This window comes from Cavia porcellus, unplaced genomic scaffold (assembly GCF_034190915.1).
Source record: "Cavia porcellus strain 051 isolate PalLab524CR breed Dunkin Hartley unplaced genomic scaffold, mCavPor4.1 scaffold_12, whole genome shotgun sequence".
Classification (NCBI taxonomy): domain Eukaryota; kingdom Metazoa; phylum Chordata; class Mammalia; order Rodentia; family Caviidae; genus Cavia; species Cavia porcellus.
This window is the reverse complement of record NW_026947495.1, coordinates 31,011,282-31,027,484: the sequence shown is the minus strand read 5'-3', so window position 1 is coordinate 31,027,484 and position 16,203 is coordinate 31,011,282. Positions and strand designations below refer to the sequence as shown.

General features: G+C 34.0%; 1 protein-coding gene across 7 annotated transcripts in view; it reads left to right on the top strand.

The window, feature by feature from the left end:
* Lrp1b (LDL receptor related protein 1B) overlaps nucleotides 1–16,203 on the top strand; it is a 1,703,137-nt gene that overhangs the window by 1,377,716 nt on the left and 309,218 nt on the right. For all 7 annotated transcript variants that reach the window (XR_010050782.1, XM_063259026.1, XM_063259028.1 and 4 more), the window contains 2 exons: nucleotides 12,433–12,622; nucleotides 15,759–15,963. Coding sequence is in view for 6 of the 7 variants with exons in the window: in XM_063259026.1 (XP_063115096.1) it covers nucleotides 12,433–12,622; nucleotides 15,759–15,963 (395 nt within the window). In the remaining variant the exon portion in view is untranslated. The remainder of the gene's footprint in view (nucleotides 1–12,432; nucleotides 12,623–15,758; nucleotides 15,964–16,203) is intronic.

Sequence of the window (16,203 nt, the reverse complement as noted above, 5' to 3'; positions counted from 1 at the left end):
TCAGTTCCTTTTGAATTGTACATCTCAAAGGATGGCAATGAATACAGGGTCTGCCAAACATTTCATGGAAGTTAAATCATGACATGTCTGAGGATTGTAGGCACAGTGGAGTTTATATGCTTCGCAAGAAGTCCTGCACACACTAATATTAACTTAATCTTGGTAGTCAATGCTTGCTCTTAGTTATTTTGGAAGTTCTTGTATTTAGTTATTCTATAATCACAATTATGCATGAATTTATCATGTTTGGTGACAGGAGGCAGAGACCATTGCTGAGACTTGTCTGAAGTAGTGTATTTATCAGCTGAGTATGAGATCTTAGATAAAATATAAATATTAAATGTTTCTAAGCCAAAACAAAAGTAAATCCCACCGAATAAGACAAAAAAAAATCCCAAGTGTGTAAATAAATAAATATATCTGTCACTTGGAAGCTTCATGATGTTTTAATCTCTCGAATATGCTTTTAGCCAATAGTCCCTTTTTTCTAGGAATACAAATAAAGAGGACCATTGTGCATTAGAAAGCAAAGACTCCTCTCAACGGGAAACATAAATGTCCTGGTTCCAGGGAATTATGACTGTTTGGGGATGATAACAAAATCTTTTCCATTAAGCACAGAGTTGCATCTCTGCGAAAAAGTATGCATTCAGAGAACAAGTTTAAGTGTAGAATTATAAGGACAAATCTGGGCAAAAAATATAGAACTGCTCCCTAAACTCTAACACATACAATGGGTTACATCTCTTCTTGTGAGGTGAGGGTCAAAAGTTAAGGGAAACACATTCATGAAATGTGGCTGCATTGTAGTTGCAAAAAAAAAAAATCACTTTTGTGTGGTTGAGTGGCATGATTTTATAGATGAATCAAAAGGCACTTACTTTCCATTGCATTTCCTAACTGGTTATTTTTCTACACCATGAAACTATTGGTATTATTTCTTCATTGCTTGCTGTCTTACAGAACTCTAGTTTCATGCAGTGGATTCTCTGGGTTTTCAAGGTGTTTACTCATAAATCGTAATGATTTTTGTTATTAAAACTAAAGTTTTCCTTATTTAAAATTTTAGATAATTAAGATTTTTAATGTTTATAGTCTTTAATTAATCGGCATATTAAAAAATGTAGAGCTTTTAATGCTCAAAAGATTTAAGAAAGAACAATTGCAGGCAAAGTGAAAAGGTACAAAGCTACTGCGGTGAGGTAGTGTAACCAGGCTTGACGCTGCAGATACCTGACAGGCAGCACTGGGTCACTTGTGACCAGAGTGAATCTTTATCGTTTTTTTTTGTTTGTTTGTTTGAAGATTGTCATTTCCCACATATTAATAAACACATTAGAAATAAATAAGTTCATTATTTAAAGTGCCTTTCAGAAAAAATAAAAATAAAGTACTTTTCAAATATCAGGGTCTTTATATCTAACAACATTATTCTAGATCCACTAAAAATATCAATTTTCATCAAATTATAACTTAAATTCATCCAGTTCATTGATTGCATTCTCATGTCATTTCATTCATTTTCACCAGGACAGTTTATATATTTTTTATTGTGTTATAAGCAACATATCATAAAAATTTACTCAGATACAGTGCACAGCCAGTGTTGTAAAACACAGTGAGTTGTGAAACTATCATCAATTTCAATCTGAGAACACTCTCATCACCCCCCCTAACAGGAATGCACAGGTATTATTTATCTACTTGTTGGTTTTAAAGTCTTGTCTATGTAAACATTTAATATAAAATGCAAATTCTTTTGTGATATTTCTTCTACTTAGTATAGAGTTTTCCTAGTACTTCAATTTTTTATTGTTGACTAGCATTCCACTATATGAATGTTTCATATTTTATTCCTCTAGTTGGTTTACTAATATTTGAGCATTTTCTGCCTTTCTGCCATGAAGTCCTACAGTGTCTGGGTGGATATGGAATGTGATTTTTGTTTGCATTGCTTTGATGTGTAATAAGTGGAACGATTTACATTGCTTATCCACAGCTAACTGTATGCCTCTTTGAAGAAACACTTCTTTGAATTCTATCTTCATAGTTTTAAATTGGATTATGTGTTATGTTTTTGTTGAATCTTGAGTTTTTAGTCCAAAATATCTGATTATATTTTACACCCAGATGTCCCTGAGAATCTCTTTCACTTACTGGTGGGGAGTTTCAAAGGTAGGTAGATTATAGTATGTGATGCTGGGATTAACAGTACCCAGCACTCAAAATGTGGGTAGCCAGAAATGCACAAAAGAGAAAGGTAGGCTGCTGCTTCTGTTGTGTTACCTCACTGCTTTGCTGCCTTTTACTCGCCTTGCCCGGAGAGTTTCTCCTCTGCTCCACGGCCCCTGCTTTGGAGCCAGCTGGTGATGATCTGAAACCTCTACAAACTGTGAGCCATAATGAATCTTTTCTCCTTTGAGTGTTCAATATTTTGTATCAGCAACAATAAGTAACTAAGACACATGTAATATATTTTAAATATAAGTTTTTTTTATCACATGAATGATTTCCATATATTTGCCTGCATTTTCAGTTGGTATTTTACTTTCCTGATGGTATCATTTAAAGCACAAAAGCTGTTAGTTTTGATGAAATTCAACTTATTTTTCTTCTATCACTTGTAGGTACTGTTAGTGCCACATCTTTGTTAAGGCTTTATTAAGATTATGAAATTTTACTACTACATTTATTCTAAGAGTCATATAGTTTACCTTCAACATCCATGGTCTTTACATTTTGATTCTGTGTGAGTGTGTGTATGTGTATATGTGTGTTTGTGTGTTATGAACATATGTAGTTATCCAAGTGCTATTTGTTTAAAAGATGACTTTTCCTCACTAAGCATTTTTGCTACTGTTTTAAAATTTTAAAATTCATCTGATCATTAAAAAATAAACATATGGTATGTTTATTTTTTAAACATTTTATTTAAAGGAAGACTAAACAAAACAGAAAATGGGTAGAAATAATACATACTTTCAAGTAAACAGTAAGAAATCACTAGTTAATGATTACAGATTGTTGTCTTACAAATAGTTATTCAAGATACTAAAGTGGAGCATATGAAGTGGGGTTTCAAACAATGAGACTGCAACCAGTTCTGTACAACTATGCAACAAAAACTTAGAAATATGTTTATCAATCCTATACACTTAAACATACATGCAGTTGTGCATATTCAATTATATTAAGATTGAACAAACTCAAGCAGGCTAATATCACTCTGAACAAAGAATAATACTATCGCTGTGTTCACATTATGATACTCCAGGATCAGCACTGGGTACTTTAGTGTCTCTTTTTCTTCAAGGTATCTGTTCATTTCATCATGCGTCATAAGATCAGTTCTCATAAAATGTTAATAGGTTCTAACTGCATGAGTCTTAACATGTATTTCTATCCTTTCTATATTCGAGGGAGAAACAAAACAAAGCAAGACAAAACAAAACATGTTCCTATAAACACATGAAATGAAAAGACATACAAGATGATTGTACAAGCAGTTCTACCATAGCTCCTGTGGTGTCTCTTGTTATCTTCAATAGATTTGGCTATATCATCAGATATAGTTTAATTGAAATATCAGTACATAACAGTATTAATAAAAACACAACTTTGTATATAGTATAAATTTTCAAAAACAGGCAGTTATCAAACCAGAATGTGTATCCTAGAGTCTTGTTATCTTCAGTGTAGTTGCCTCTCGGACTTGATACTATCAATCATATCAGTTTTGAATAAAATCTGTCAATATCAAACAAACCAGATTTAACTAAGATCAGTCATGATAAGACAGTGTAAGTCGTACAGGGCTCCAGATTAAGATAATAGGAAATTAAAGATGATTACTGTGCTATACCCTGATGTTTTTGGGATAGCTGTCTGTGCCCTCAAATCTAATGCAAGTAGACAAACTGGGACAGAATAAAATCTATCAAAAAAAAAAAAAAAGAATAAAATCTAGCTAAGCAGAGTAATGGGAGTAATGTGGGTTTTAAATCCTGTTACACTATTAACAATATCTTCTGCTATCTTTTTAAGACTCTCCCTCCCCTTTTACTTCCCCAGGGTACACTGTGCATTTTTGGGTCTGAGCAAGACCCTTGTTTTAAACTGGGGAGGGGGCAATCTGCTATTTACCTAAGTGGTTCCAAACCTTCTCTCTCCTGGACTTGCTCTCTAATTGTACTCCTTTACTTATTAAAGCCTGTCTTTCCAGTCTACCCACAAATACTGTTTCAGTTGCCCCTATTATTCTCTGGTTCTCTATCACATAGAGCACTGTTTTCTCATATTTGATTTTCAGTCCATGTACTCTTTTTCATCTTAATTATATTTCCTAAAAATAGCATCTTGGTGGACCCTGCTGAGGGTCTGATCTACTCCACATGTGGTTCTTTTTTTTTAAAAATTTAGTGTATCAAGGCCATCTATATTAGAGAATATAATCAACCTTCTGCCTCATTTCTATTATGTTCTTTTTTTGCCAACATTGTCTGCTTATCTTCTTCATTCAGTATTCTGCTCCATTCTTTGAGGACTCTCTGCCACTGTTCCTGGAATGTTAGTACTTTTCTCTCTCTCTAGAATGTCTTGAAGTATTCTCTGTAGAGTTGGAATAGTGGTTGCAAATTTCCCAAGTTCGTCTTTGTCTTGGAAGCATCTTGTTTCTCCATTAATTTCTGAAACAGTTTATCAGGGTATATCAATCTGGGTTGGAGGTTATTTTCTTTCAGGGCTATGAGTATTTCACTTCAGGCTCTTCTTGACTTGATGATTTGTGTCGAGAAGTCTGCCATTATTCTGATAGGTCTTATTTTATAGGTTATCTGTTTCTTGTGTCTAACAGCTTTTAATATTCAGTTCTTATATTGGATTTCTGGGATCTTGATTCTTATATGCCTGGGTGTAACTCTGTGTTGGTTGTAGGTGCCTGGAGTTCTGTATGCCTCATACATCAGAATATCATTTCCTTTTCCTCTGGTTGGGAAGTTTTCCTTAATTATTTCTGTGAATACCCTTGTAGTTCCTTTGATTGTACCCCTGCTGCTTCATTCACATTCTTTATTCTCAAGTTATATATCCTCTTGTTGTCTTCTAGCCTTTTTATTGTAACTGCTTGTTATTTTTTAAAAGTTTTCCCTTTCATAATCCCACATTGCAAACCTGTACTCCAGTTTGGATAATCTAACCTTAGTTTCTTTCAAGCAGATTTGCCATCCTTCCATAGAGTTTTTAATTTCCTGGTAATCTCTTTCAATCTGTTTCATGTATTCTATATTTTGTTTGTATTCTTCATCAAATGGTTCTCTCTGTTTGAGTTCCTCCATTCTTCCATCTATATCTTCTTGAGGGGTGCTTAGAATCTCTTTTATTAATATTCTTATATCTTGCTTTACTTGGCTAAATATTTCCCTTTTAAACTTGTCTATGAGGTCCAGAAGATGTGCCTTTATGTCCACTGGTGCTGTATCTGATATTGCATGTTTGCTGTTCTCATTCCCTTTTGTATTTATCTGTTCTGGGTCAGTGTTCTCAGGATTGGGATCTGGGGACTTCTTGTTGTTGCTTCTTCTTCCCATCATTTTTGCTTCTTCCAGGAGGCCCCAGTTTCTTTCTTTGTAGGTTACAATTCTTTTAAAGCATGCTGGCTAGGTGACCCTTCCAACTTCAGTGTGCTAGTAGTTGCATACAGGGGCAACGTATGCTGGCCCCTCCCCTCCAGATCAGTCAAGCTGCTGAGGCCTGCCCTGTATTACTCTGTACCACCTCCTCTCCCGGTCAGTCAAACTTTTGAGGCTTCACTGTGTTAGTATGCACCACCGCCATAGGGAATTGATTTTGGATAATCTATTGGGTCTCAGCCAGGTCACGAGACCCAGGCCTAGCTCACTGCACCAATCCTTTTGAGGAGGAAGTCACGACTGCTCCTTTTACTTTTGTATTTACCAGTGCTGCCCAGTCCCAGAATGTCATCCTTGGGAGCCCCCCTTTCTGTGGAATGGCTCAACTCCCATCACTCACCACATGTCACATGTGGATGCAGGCTCCCCACCAGCTCAGCTCTCTGTTTGGCTGGCTGACTCTGACCTCAGTGTGACTGCACCTCCAGTGAGTTGAAGTGGAAGGACCTCAGATGGCTCGACAAGTCTCCTGCTGCGGCAGGAACACTGAACCTTTAGCTGTTCCACTAATAGCACCGGGACTGTATGTTTGATTGATTTTTCTCACCTTAGTTTCTTCTTGTGACAAGAGAATTTATCTCCTTCTGTACAGGAGTGTATTATGTTGAATTTTAAGTTGACTTTCTCAGGGAGCCTCTGTAGCCAGCTGTTGTCTACCTGCCATCTTTGTTCTACCTCCAAAATGTTTATTTTTTGTATTATAAAGTTGTTTTCATTTTCTTTATGTATATCACATTACCTTGCTAACTGTATCACTATGTGAAATTTGAAATCAAGAATAGTCCTTTTACTTTGTTCTTCTTTTACAAGATTGCTTTTTGTTGTCTTGATCTCTGTCATTTTTTAGGTATTTATGATGAGCTTCTCAATTTTTGGGTCAAGGCAGCTCAAATTTTGATAAGGATTGTAGATCTATGTTGATTTTATTCCTATCTCAACAGCATTAGGCTTTCCAATCTACTAAATTGAGATACTTTACATTTATTTAATTGTTCTTTAATTTGTTACAGTGATATTCTAAAGTTTTTATACGTAGGTTTTAAAAGACACCATTCTTTTGCTAAATAATTCCTAAGTATTCTACTATTTTAAATGTGATTGTAACCCAGCAAGTGCGAAGTCATGAGATCGATCCCCAGTATATACACACACACACACACACACACACACACACACACACACACACAAGTACTGAAGATGTAGCACATTGTGAAGGCCCAGGATACAATCCTTATACTGGAACAAAAAGTGTAGTCAGTCTTTAACTGCTATTACAAGTGGAGTTTTCTTCTTAATTAATTTTGGGTTGTAAATTGCTATAGCATAAAACACAACTGAGTGTATTTTACCTTATCACTTTGCTGAACGGTATTATTTATAAAAATTTCTTAGTGGAATACTTATGATTTTGTATATTCAAGAACTTGTCATCTGCAAAAACACACAGTTTTTCATTTTCTTTGCAACCTGGATCCTCTTTCTGTTTCTCTTTCTATCTATTTACCTACCTATCTAATTAATACCCCAATAGAATCTCCAACACAGTGTTGAATAGAAAGTAAGAATATACATTCTTGTTTTCTTTCTGTTTTTCTTGAGATAAAATAGTCCATCTTTCATCATCAAATATGATGTGGACCTAGATTTTTAGAATCTATTTGTTAGGTTTACAAATTTTTTTATCTCGAGTGTTTTTAAGTGAAAATTACTGAAATATATCAAATAAACCATTAATTCATCCACAACTGTTTACTCACTCATTGAGGAAATTTATACACAGAAAAACTGTGGAGTAGAAGAAAGAAAGAAATATATCTTAGTTTCTAATTGTTGGAACGAAATGCCCAACACTCACAAATTAAAGGAGAAAAAGTTTATTGTAGCTCATAGTTTACAGAGCTTTCAGTTCATAGTCTGCTGGTTCAAAACAGACCAGCATGCCAGAGAAGCTTGACAGGAGATTTATTCATGGTGTGGTAGGCTGGAGGCAGATAGGTATGTATCTCCTTCCAGGGCATGCCCACAGGGACCCACCCCTTCCTTGGCTTCACCTCCCAATATTATATTTTCTATACTCCCAATATTATATCTGCTATTCATCTGCTAGATTAGTGAACTAATCCAGTGTTCCACATACAAGATCCATTCACCTCCCAAAACCCCACCTAAGAGCACCCGCAGCTTGGGAGGACATCTAAACATAAGGTGTAACAGAAGGAAAGAAGGAAGGGAGGGGTTTGGAGAGGAAACTAGAGATGGCAGGCTACAAGAAAATTTATGGAAAAAGTTTGGACCAAATTTAAGTAAATAGTTTTTTTAGGCTTTTGAAATTGTCCCAATATCTTATTTCTTTGGAAACCACAAAGTTAAGATATTTGTAGAATGCTATGTCTAGAAACTTCTCATTTTAAACTATGTACATGGACAGAAATCACAATTACTTTTCTGTGTCAAACAGATTTATACCCTTCAAACCAGATTAGTATGTTTTATTCTAGTGACCCAGTTTCCAACACTGAACTCTGATACTTTGCTGTTTTGAGAACAAGCTAGGAAATATGATAGTATTACACATTCTACATGAAGATCATTGCAACTGTTTACATTTATAGTATATTGTGTTTATTTTTATTATTACTATTAGGAATATTAGTTACACTGTTTTTATGGTTAGTGTGCAGATGCCTTCCCCCCAGCAAGCCACATGTAATCATGGATGCAGCTGAATCTAGCATTTGTGATTGGTTCATTATCTAGCGCTAGGATTGATGGTGTGAGTTTGCACACACCCAGGGATGGAGCCAACATACAACATAAGGGTGGGAAAGAGGGGTGCTTTCCCTCTTTTGCCCTGTCTACTCTTTCCCTTTGTGGCTACGTGAACAGTTTCCCTTCAGCCATACCACCCTGCCTTGGAGCCAACTGAGTATGGGTTGAAACCTCCAAAAAACTGTAAGCTAAATAAAACTTTCTTTGCTTCACTGTGGGTGTCAGGTATTTTGTCTCAACAATGATAGAAAAGCAACCAAAACAATAGTTCCAGTTTGACACTCAATACATGTAAATAATGTACTGTGATCGTATCTACTTTCCCGTTCCCTCTGTCTTTTAGACCTCCTCAGTTATGGTCTATTCTTGAGGTAAATGTTAATTCTCGTTAACTTTGCTACTGAATTTAGCATGCTATTAGTTCAACCAAGTATGTGCCAATACTTTGCACATCCCACTCACTACCAAGAACATGTTTACTGTGTTTTTCATCTGGCAAGGTCTTTCCCTGAAAATATTAGAAATATTTAGAAAAATATTAACACAGGAAGGGATGCTGTGTCTTCCCCAGTGGTGATGATATTAAAAATGAGGTTGTGCTTTCCATGAGGTTATTTGGGTAACTTTTAGAGTAGCAGCTGGTTGCTCTCTCCTCTGCTATTAGAAACAATTTCCACAGCATTATCTTGGATCTATCATATAATAGGTGTGGCGTTGCCATAGTTCTAATTTCCTGGGCTTGTATTTTTCTTCACTTGAGCTCTTTTCCATAACAAAATCATATCAGAACCACACTTAATGTTTAGCCAAATTTTCTGTTCAAAGAGGGTGGAAATGAAAGAAATATTTATGTACTTTTGGTAAGTCCATAGGGTGAGAACGTGATGTCTTTACTAGTTTTACATTTTCAATACAATTGATCTCTTGAGATAAATGTATGGGATTGCTAAAATAGAACTGTTGTTATTTTCTTAATGATGCCTATTCTACATCCTTGAGTTCCAAAGATATTTAATTCTGTATTAATTCAGTCTGCTAAATATTGCAAGTTTGGTTGAAAAGATATGTAGGTATTTTGTTTTAATTGCATAAACATCTGCTGCTAGTAAGTCAAGTATTTTTGTGATTGTTCAGCTGATTCAGGAATGTGATTGCTCAAACTCACACACGTGTAGGCATATATGCAGGCAAGATAACCTGTGTGTGTACACACATACAAACACACACATATATAAATGACCCAACACTGATGAAAAGTCATTGAAAAATACAGGTAACTCGTGCTTTTTCAAATGGAATATTATTGTGATTTTGATATTTTCTGTATGCCTTATATTTTATTGTTAATAAAATTGCAATTTTATAAAAATTAAATATTTTTTATCAAGAGATGACAGAAATGCTGTAAAATGTAGTACTTACCTATGACTAAATATACTTTCCGTTTACACTCGATTAAAAAGTAAAGTGAGTGATTGTACCTGGAGATGAGCTGCATTATCTAGTATAGTAGCTCTGAAATTATATCAGTCACAGAAAAGAAGCATCTATTATTGTGATATCAAGTGGTTTCTTCCTGAACAACACGAGAAAGTAGCCCAGAGGAAAATCTGTCAAGTCACTGGAAAGGAAGATGCAGAATGTGGATGGATCAATTATTCTCATTCACTTAGATTTTCTCAGAGCTGTGCTATTTCTCATTCTACTCGTGAGCAGTGGAGTGTAGTGCTGAAAATACTATCGAGGGAGTTGTTGTATTTTTAAGTAATTTGAAAGAACAAAAAATACTGTGATGGATGATTTCTTACCTTAATAACTGAAATACTTTTAACCATTATCAGTGTCCCACCAACTCACCCCTGAAAAGAGCACCCGATGAGTCACATCAAATCAGTTTAACCAGTTTTATCATGATTATGTTTTACAATGTTTCTTTTACCTTCACTGGCCTAGGTTTCCATACTAACCACTTCCATTCACGCCTTGGCAACTGCTTGTTTCTTGTGTGGGAGGAGGTGACTCATGGCACATTACTTTGTTATACAGTTTTCCTAGCACGGGAGAAGTTGAAGCTAATGGATCACTTGCTGAGATTCACTTTGGTGTAGATGGAAAATAGTAATAGGTATTATATACCTACTCCAGAATGGTGCTGCTAAGAATATGAGTTTTTGCAAGTAGACAAACCTTGGGTACAATGTGGCTTTAATATAATGAATTCTGTGACTACAAGTTTCACTTTCTGTTTTGGTTACTTTTCTCTTGTTGGTGAGACAAAAGAGCAACACTCAGAGTTAAGGAAAAAAAGGTTTATTTATTTCACAATTTATGGAAGTTTCATAAGCAGTTTACAGTGGCAGGAAACAGCAAAAGCAACAAGAGCAAAAAAGGGAGAAGCACAAAAGAAGACTCCTTCTATCCCTTATGTTGTATGTGGGCTACCCACCTTAGAATGGGTGTAACACTCACACCTATAATCCCAGAATTAGACCAAGAATCACTCACAAACTCTAGAAGCTTAACTCCATGACTGCATGAGGCTTTGGAGGGACATCCAGAATCAATCCCTAACACTTACCTTCTTAAAAAACAGGAACAATAAAAAATATTTCAAAATAGATTTGCCCATAAAATGAAATAATTGCAGAACAGTTTGCAGTTTTTAACATACAGTACTTAATAAGTAGTAGCTATTTATTACATTCATTTTGATATGGTGTGTGGCTTGTAGAAAAAGAAACAAGTGACAAAAATATGAAGAACACTTGGTTCAAAAGCTTTAATTTTTGTTTTGAACAACAATACAATTGTGTTTACATACATATTAAATATTTACACATCTTAATACTGGAAAACATTGTTCCATCTGCTTTTTTTATGAGCTGTAAAATTCCTTTTAGAGATTTCTTGAGAGAAAAGTGAGAGACAATTCTTCCTATTATAAATTTTAATGTGATCACACAAGGTGTATGTATCCTTTGTTAAATTAAGAATGTTATAATAATAACTGAAAAAAACAGGTAACTTGAAAAAGCTGTGATAAATTGGTTATTCTAAAAAATATACTCAAAACCTGACTTTGAAAAATCAAATGGCTACTCTATGTTATCCTGGTGATTGGAAACATAATTTTAAGAAATAATTACTCTTGTTTTTTGTCCTGTCACTTTTGTGTATCAATATTTTGTGTGCTACCATTTATTTTTTCTGACTACATTTAAAGCATACTTTAGCTGGCAATTAATTTTTTTTTATTTTTAAATATTACATTAGTAGAATTAAATCAAAGAACTTGCCATATCCACTTACCAAAACATAAATTCTTCCATCATTTAATCATTGAAAGCATGGTTTTTGATTTGGCCTCTTGATACTATCTCTGTAATTCTGAGCTATTTGTTCCATCTTGACATCATCAGAATCTATATTGCTATGGAAAACTCATGAATGCAACTAAATGGTATTGATATGTTATGATTTTCAAAAGCATTTCTAAATTGTTACATACTGATTACCTTTTGAAAATTAATTATTAAAATATTTTAAAAAGAGAAAAGTTCCTATATTCCTACATATAAGGCAATTAACTGATTGTGTCTTTGTGGATGAGAAAACTGAGTTTTTTCAATGCTATGTTTTTACGAAACTTTCCCCCTTCTCTGTCTCTCTCTCTCCCTTTCTCTCTCTCTCTCTCTCTCTATATATATATATATATATATATATGTCATATACGTTTACATATTTGTGTAACATATAAATATATGTGCATATAGCAGTCCAGAGCTATATCTTACAGTGTGAAATGTGTTGTAAAATGTAAGCATTACAGTTATGTTCTTATTTTGCAATATATACAGAAATAGTTGATAAAGTAACAGTTGTATATATAAAATTAAATACTTTTTTCTGTCCATATGCCATGCTTTGAAAACTAAAGTGTAAATTTAAAATTTTATCTTTCCTTTGGCTGCATTAGATGTGGGCTCTGTGGAAGGACTGGCCTATCACAGAGCCTGGGACACACTATACTGGACCAGCTCCACCACTTCATCCATCACCAGACATACAGTGGACCAGACCCGGCCTGGAGCATTTGACAGAGAAGCAGTCATCACTATGTCAGAGGATGACCACCCACACGTGCTGGCTTTGGATGAATGCCAAAAGTAAGAAACACTGATTTCTGAATGACGTATTATAATTGTAAGTCAGAAGATTTTCAGAGCTATATTACAGTTAGAAAAAATAAACAATAAAAAAATGGTTTCTTTTGAAACTTATCCTTCATAATTCATAAAACTATATTTTTAATGAAAGCATTATAAGTATGGATAAATAGAATATATAATATTTAAATATCAGATAACACCCTCTTGAGCGATTCAGTAAAAGTAAGTTAAAATAGTGAAAACCAGAAAGAGTAAAATGTTGAAGAAAAAGAAGGCATTAATTCATGGCTGACAGGAATTACAAATTTAAAAATAGCACTTATCATTATTGAATCCTGAGTTTTTTACTTTAATAATTTTATTAATTATGTGTATCATTGATATATACAAAATTGCAAACATATCAATAAAAATCTTTATATGCAGATATATTCTCAATATTAGATACTTCAACACTTAAGAAATCTACGTTTGTTTACCAAAAGTATAAATATTTGCAAGAAAATAGACAAGTGGAATTGTTGACTAAACTACTGAGTGAATAAAAATCAAAGCAAAGTAGTAAAGGTTGTGATTTTGGAGATGTCAGAAGAAAGCAGTCATAGGAAAACTAATTCACAAATTATAGGTTAGGTAAAAAACTATAGTTTCACTTGTCCTCAATACTGTAAGTTGGTTTGCTAACTAGATAATCCTTTTTGTTCTCATCAGTAATAAATACGGGGGGGGGGACACCTATCTTGCCTTCACTGAGCAGCAGCAGAAGGTATTCGTTTGGTTGTAATAAAGTAAAATGGGAAAATAAAAATTGCAGAAACCATTGACCTGACCAGTCATCAGAGAAATGAATTATCTACCGTACCATATATGAAAGTAACTATAAATCCAGATGCTCATACAAAGCTGGAAGTCAGATCAGACCTAATTTACTTCATTGAAAACCATCTATACATGAGCACTCTAAAGGCAGAGGGGTGCAATTATTGCTCCTGAAGCTCTGGGGCCTCAGTCCTGACACTTTCAGGCCTTCTGCTGCCTGGACAGAGCCACTGCACTCACCCCACTGCCCCACACACCGTAGCTCGGGTTGCCTCTGTTACACAGATCTCCACAGCAGAGAACCTCAGGACAGTGAAAAGTGTCCAAGGTAAGAGTCAAAGAGATAACCAAAGCAATTTATAAGGCATTTCAAAAGCACACAGGGAGGTATTTAAATAAAATTTTATTATAATTGAAAGACATATTGCCATTGATCCTGTGGAAAATACTCAGCTATTTCATCTCTTTAAAGACATCTTACCCATCATTCTTGACAGTGTGTCCTTTCCTGTAATTATTTTGTAAAATGTAAACATTCATCATATTATTCAAACACTCTTTTGCATGTAATCATGTTAATTAATAAGTGCTTTATAGGCTAAAATTTACATTTTTATCTTATACAAAATGAGCTGCAAATCAAACAACCGAAAATAGTCTAACCAGAATATTTGCAATCAAGATTTAAAGTAATAAAAGCAGTTTTCCCTCCCAGGTGTGTTTGACACTCACAATTGTGTGTATTAGTATACAGAAATTTTAGAATAAAATTCTAAAGGAAAGTTATTCTCTTTATAGTCCAAAACTTGGTTGTGATACTAGTTATTTGTGTAAACTTTAATTACTCAAGTTTTCTTAACCCCTTTGATCCTTGTCTATGAAATAAACAGGTGAAATCAAAGGAATACTGATATCTCCAAAACTCTCTTTCTGAGGCCAATACTCCCAGAAAATACCACAGACAAATTGTGAGTTAAATATCTCACATTATGTGCATAGCTTTGAACATTTTAGTTAACTAAATATATCATTAAAGAAGTCACAATTTGTCAGTAAAATTCCTAACAAAGAAAGTACAACAAATGCCTTTTTGTCTTCTCAAGTGTATAGTTTTTCAAGATAGAATATTTTTAACATTTGGCTATGTAAAATACGTTTTTGCTCTGTAGAACAAAAATAAAATGAACTATTTTAACAAAGAGTAAGGATCACATAATTTTCTTTAAAGGATTTGGGTTATTTTTAAATTATCAGCTGGAAAGATTTTTGCTATGAACTAGAATGTTTTTTAGAAATAAGTTTTTGCAAAACACTCAAAAATACACATTAAGTAATTCACTTGACTAATTCTAAATTGCCTTTAAATTCTTTTACATGAGAATAATATATGCAATCTCAGCATACTATCTTGCTAGTTTTTTTGGTCAAGCCTCACTCTCTGTCTTCCCTCCTTTCTTTCCTTGCTAAGAAGCAAAAATCTTTGTTCAAATAAACTCTTAAAGGTAACTCTATAGATACAAGAGGAAAAAAAGGAGATGCTTCATTAAAAATATGGCTTGGAGACAGCCATGTCCTGAAAGTCTTTGTATACTTCCAGCAATTTCTAAGAGATTTCTGAAGGATTATAGGGTTTCTGTGAAGTATAATTTGGCAAACCCTGATATAAAAAAATCATTAGGTGACACCTATAAAAACAGGAAATGTGTTGTAGGATTTGAAAGTCACTGCTATACTTCCAGAAACAGTATCGTGATGTACAACAAAAATATATAAGAGAAAAAAGGTTATAAAATTATGGGATGTTGGCAATTTTTATTTTTTAAAAAATTTTTCTGGTGGAGAATGTAGACTCTAAAAAGCAAAGGTAGAATACAAGGGAGATGATTATCTTCATCAATCGTAGCAGACAAATATGTTTAGCAAATCTATGTCTGAAATGATAAGGCTGGATCTGCTGAACTTTATTATCAAGATATTAAGCTATATTTGTAGTCTGAGAAAATTTAAGATCACTGTTTTGTACCTAATTACAATACGCCCTAGGTGTCCATCAAACTGACTCCATTTAACATAACAGCTATTTAAAAGAATGCACAAGATAGTTGTGTTTCACAAATAAGTTCCAAGTTTAAAAATCTAAGAAAAATATACATATAAATAATATTTCTATTTCCCCCTTAATAGTTAAACTTCCTTAAAGTTCATAAAATATGAACCAAATAATTTAGCTTTATTTAATAGACATTGCCATGCTTAAACTGTTTTCAGCTTAATGGAAAGTTTAATTCATCATTATAATTTTTATTTTATTTAGCTTAATGTTTTGGACCAACTGGAATGAACAGCATCCAAGTATCATGAGATCTACCCTGACTGGGAAGAATGCCCAAGTGGTGGTCAGTACAGACATCCTTACTCCCAATGGACTAACCATTGACCACCGTGCAGAGAAACTATATTTCTCAGATGGAAGTTTAGGAAAAATTGAAAGGTGTGAATATGATGGATCCCAGAGACATGTGAGTTGATTGAAATTTTTCTACAATATAGATTTACAAAATGATTCATCTGAAAATACATGTTTTATTCTTTCCTAAATCACATATACAAAGGAATTTCAAAATAGCTATATTTGAACCAGCTGAATTAAATAACTATCTTCAATGCAAGGAAAAACATTCTTCTCCTTAATTTTCTGGAAACCTCCAAGTACATTTGCTGCCATAGAGACATACAATCTTTTATGTGCTTTATTATGA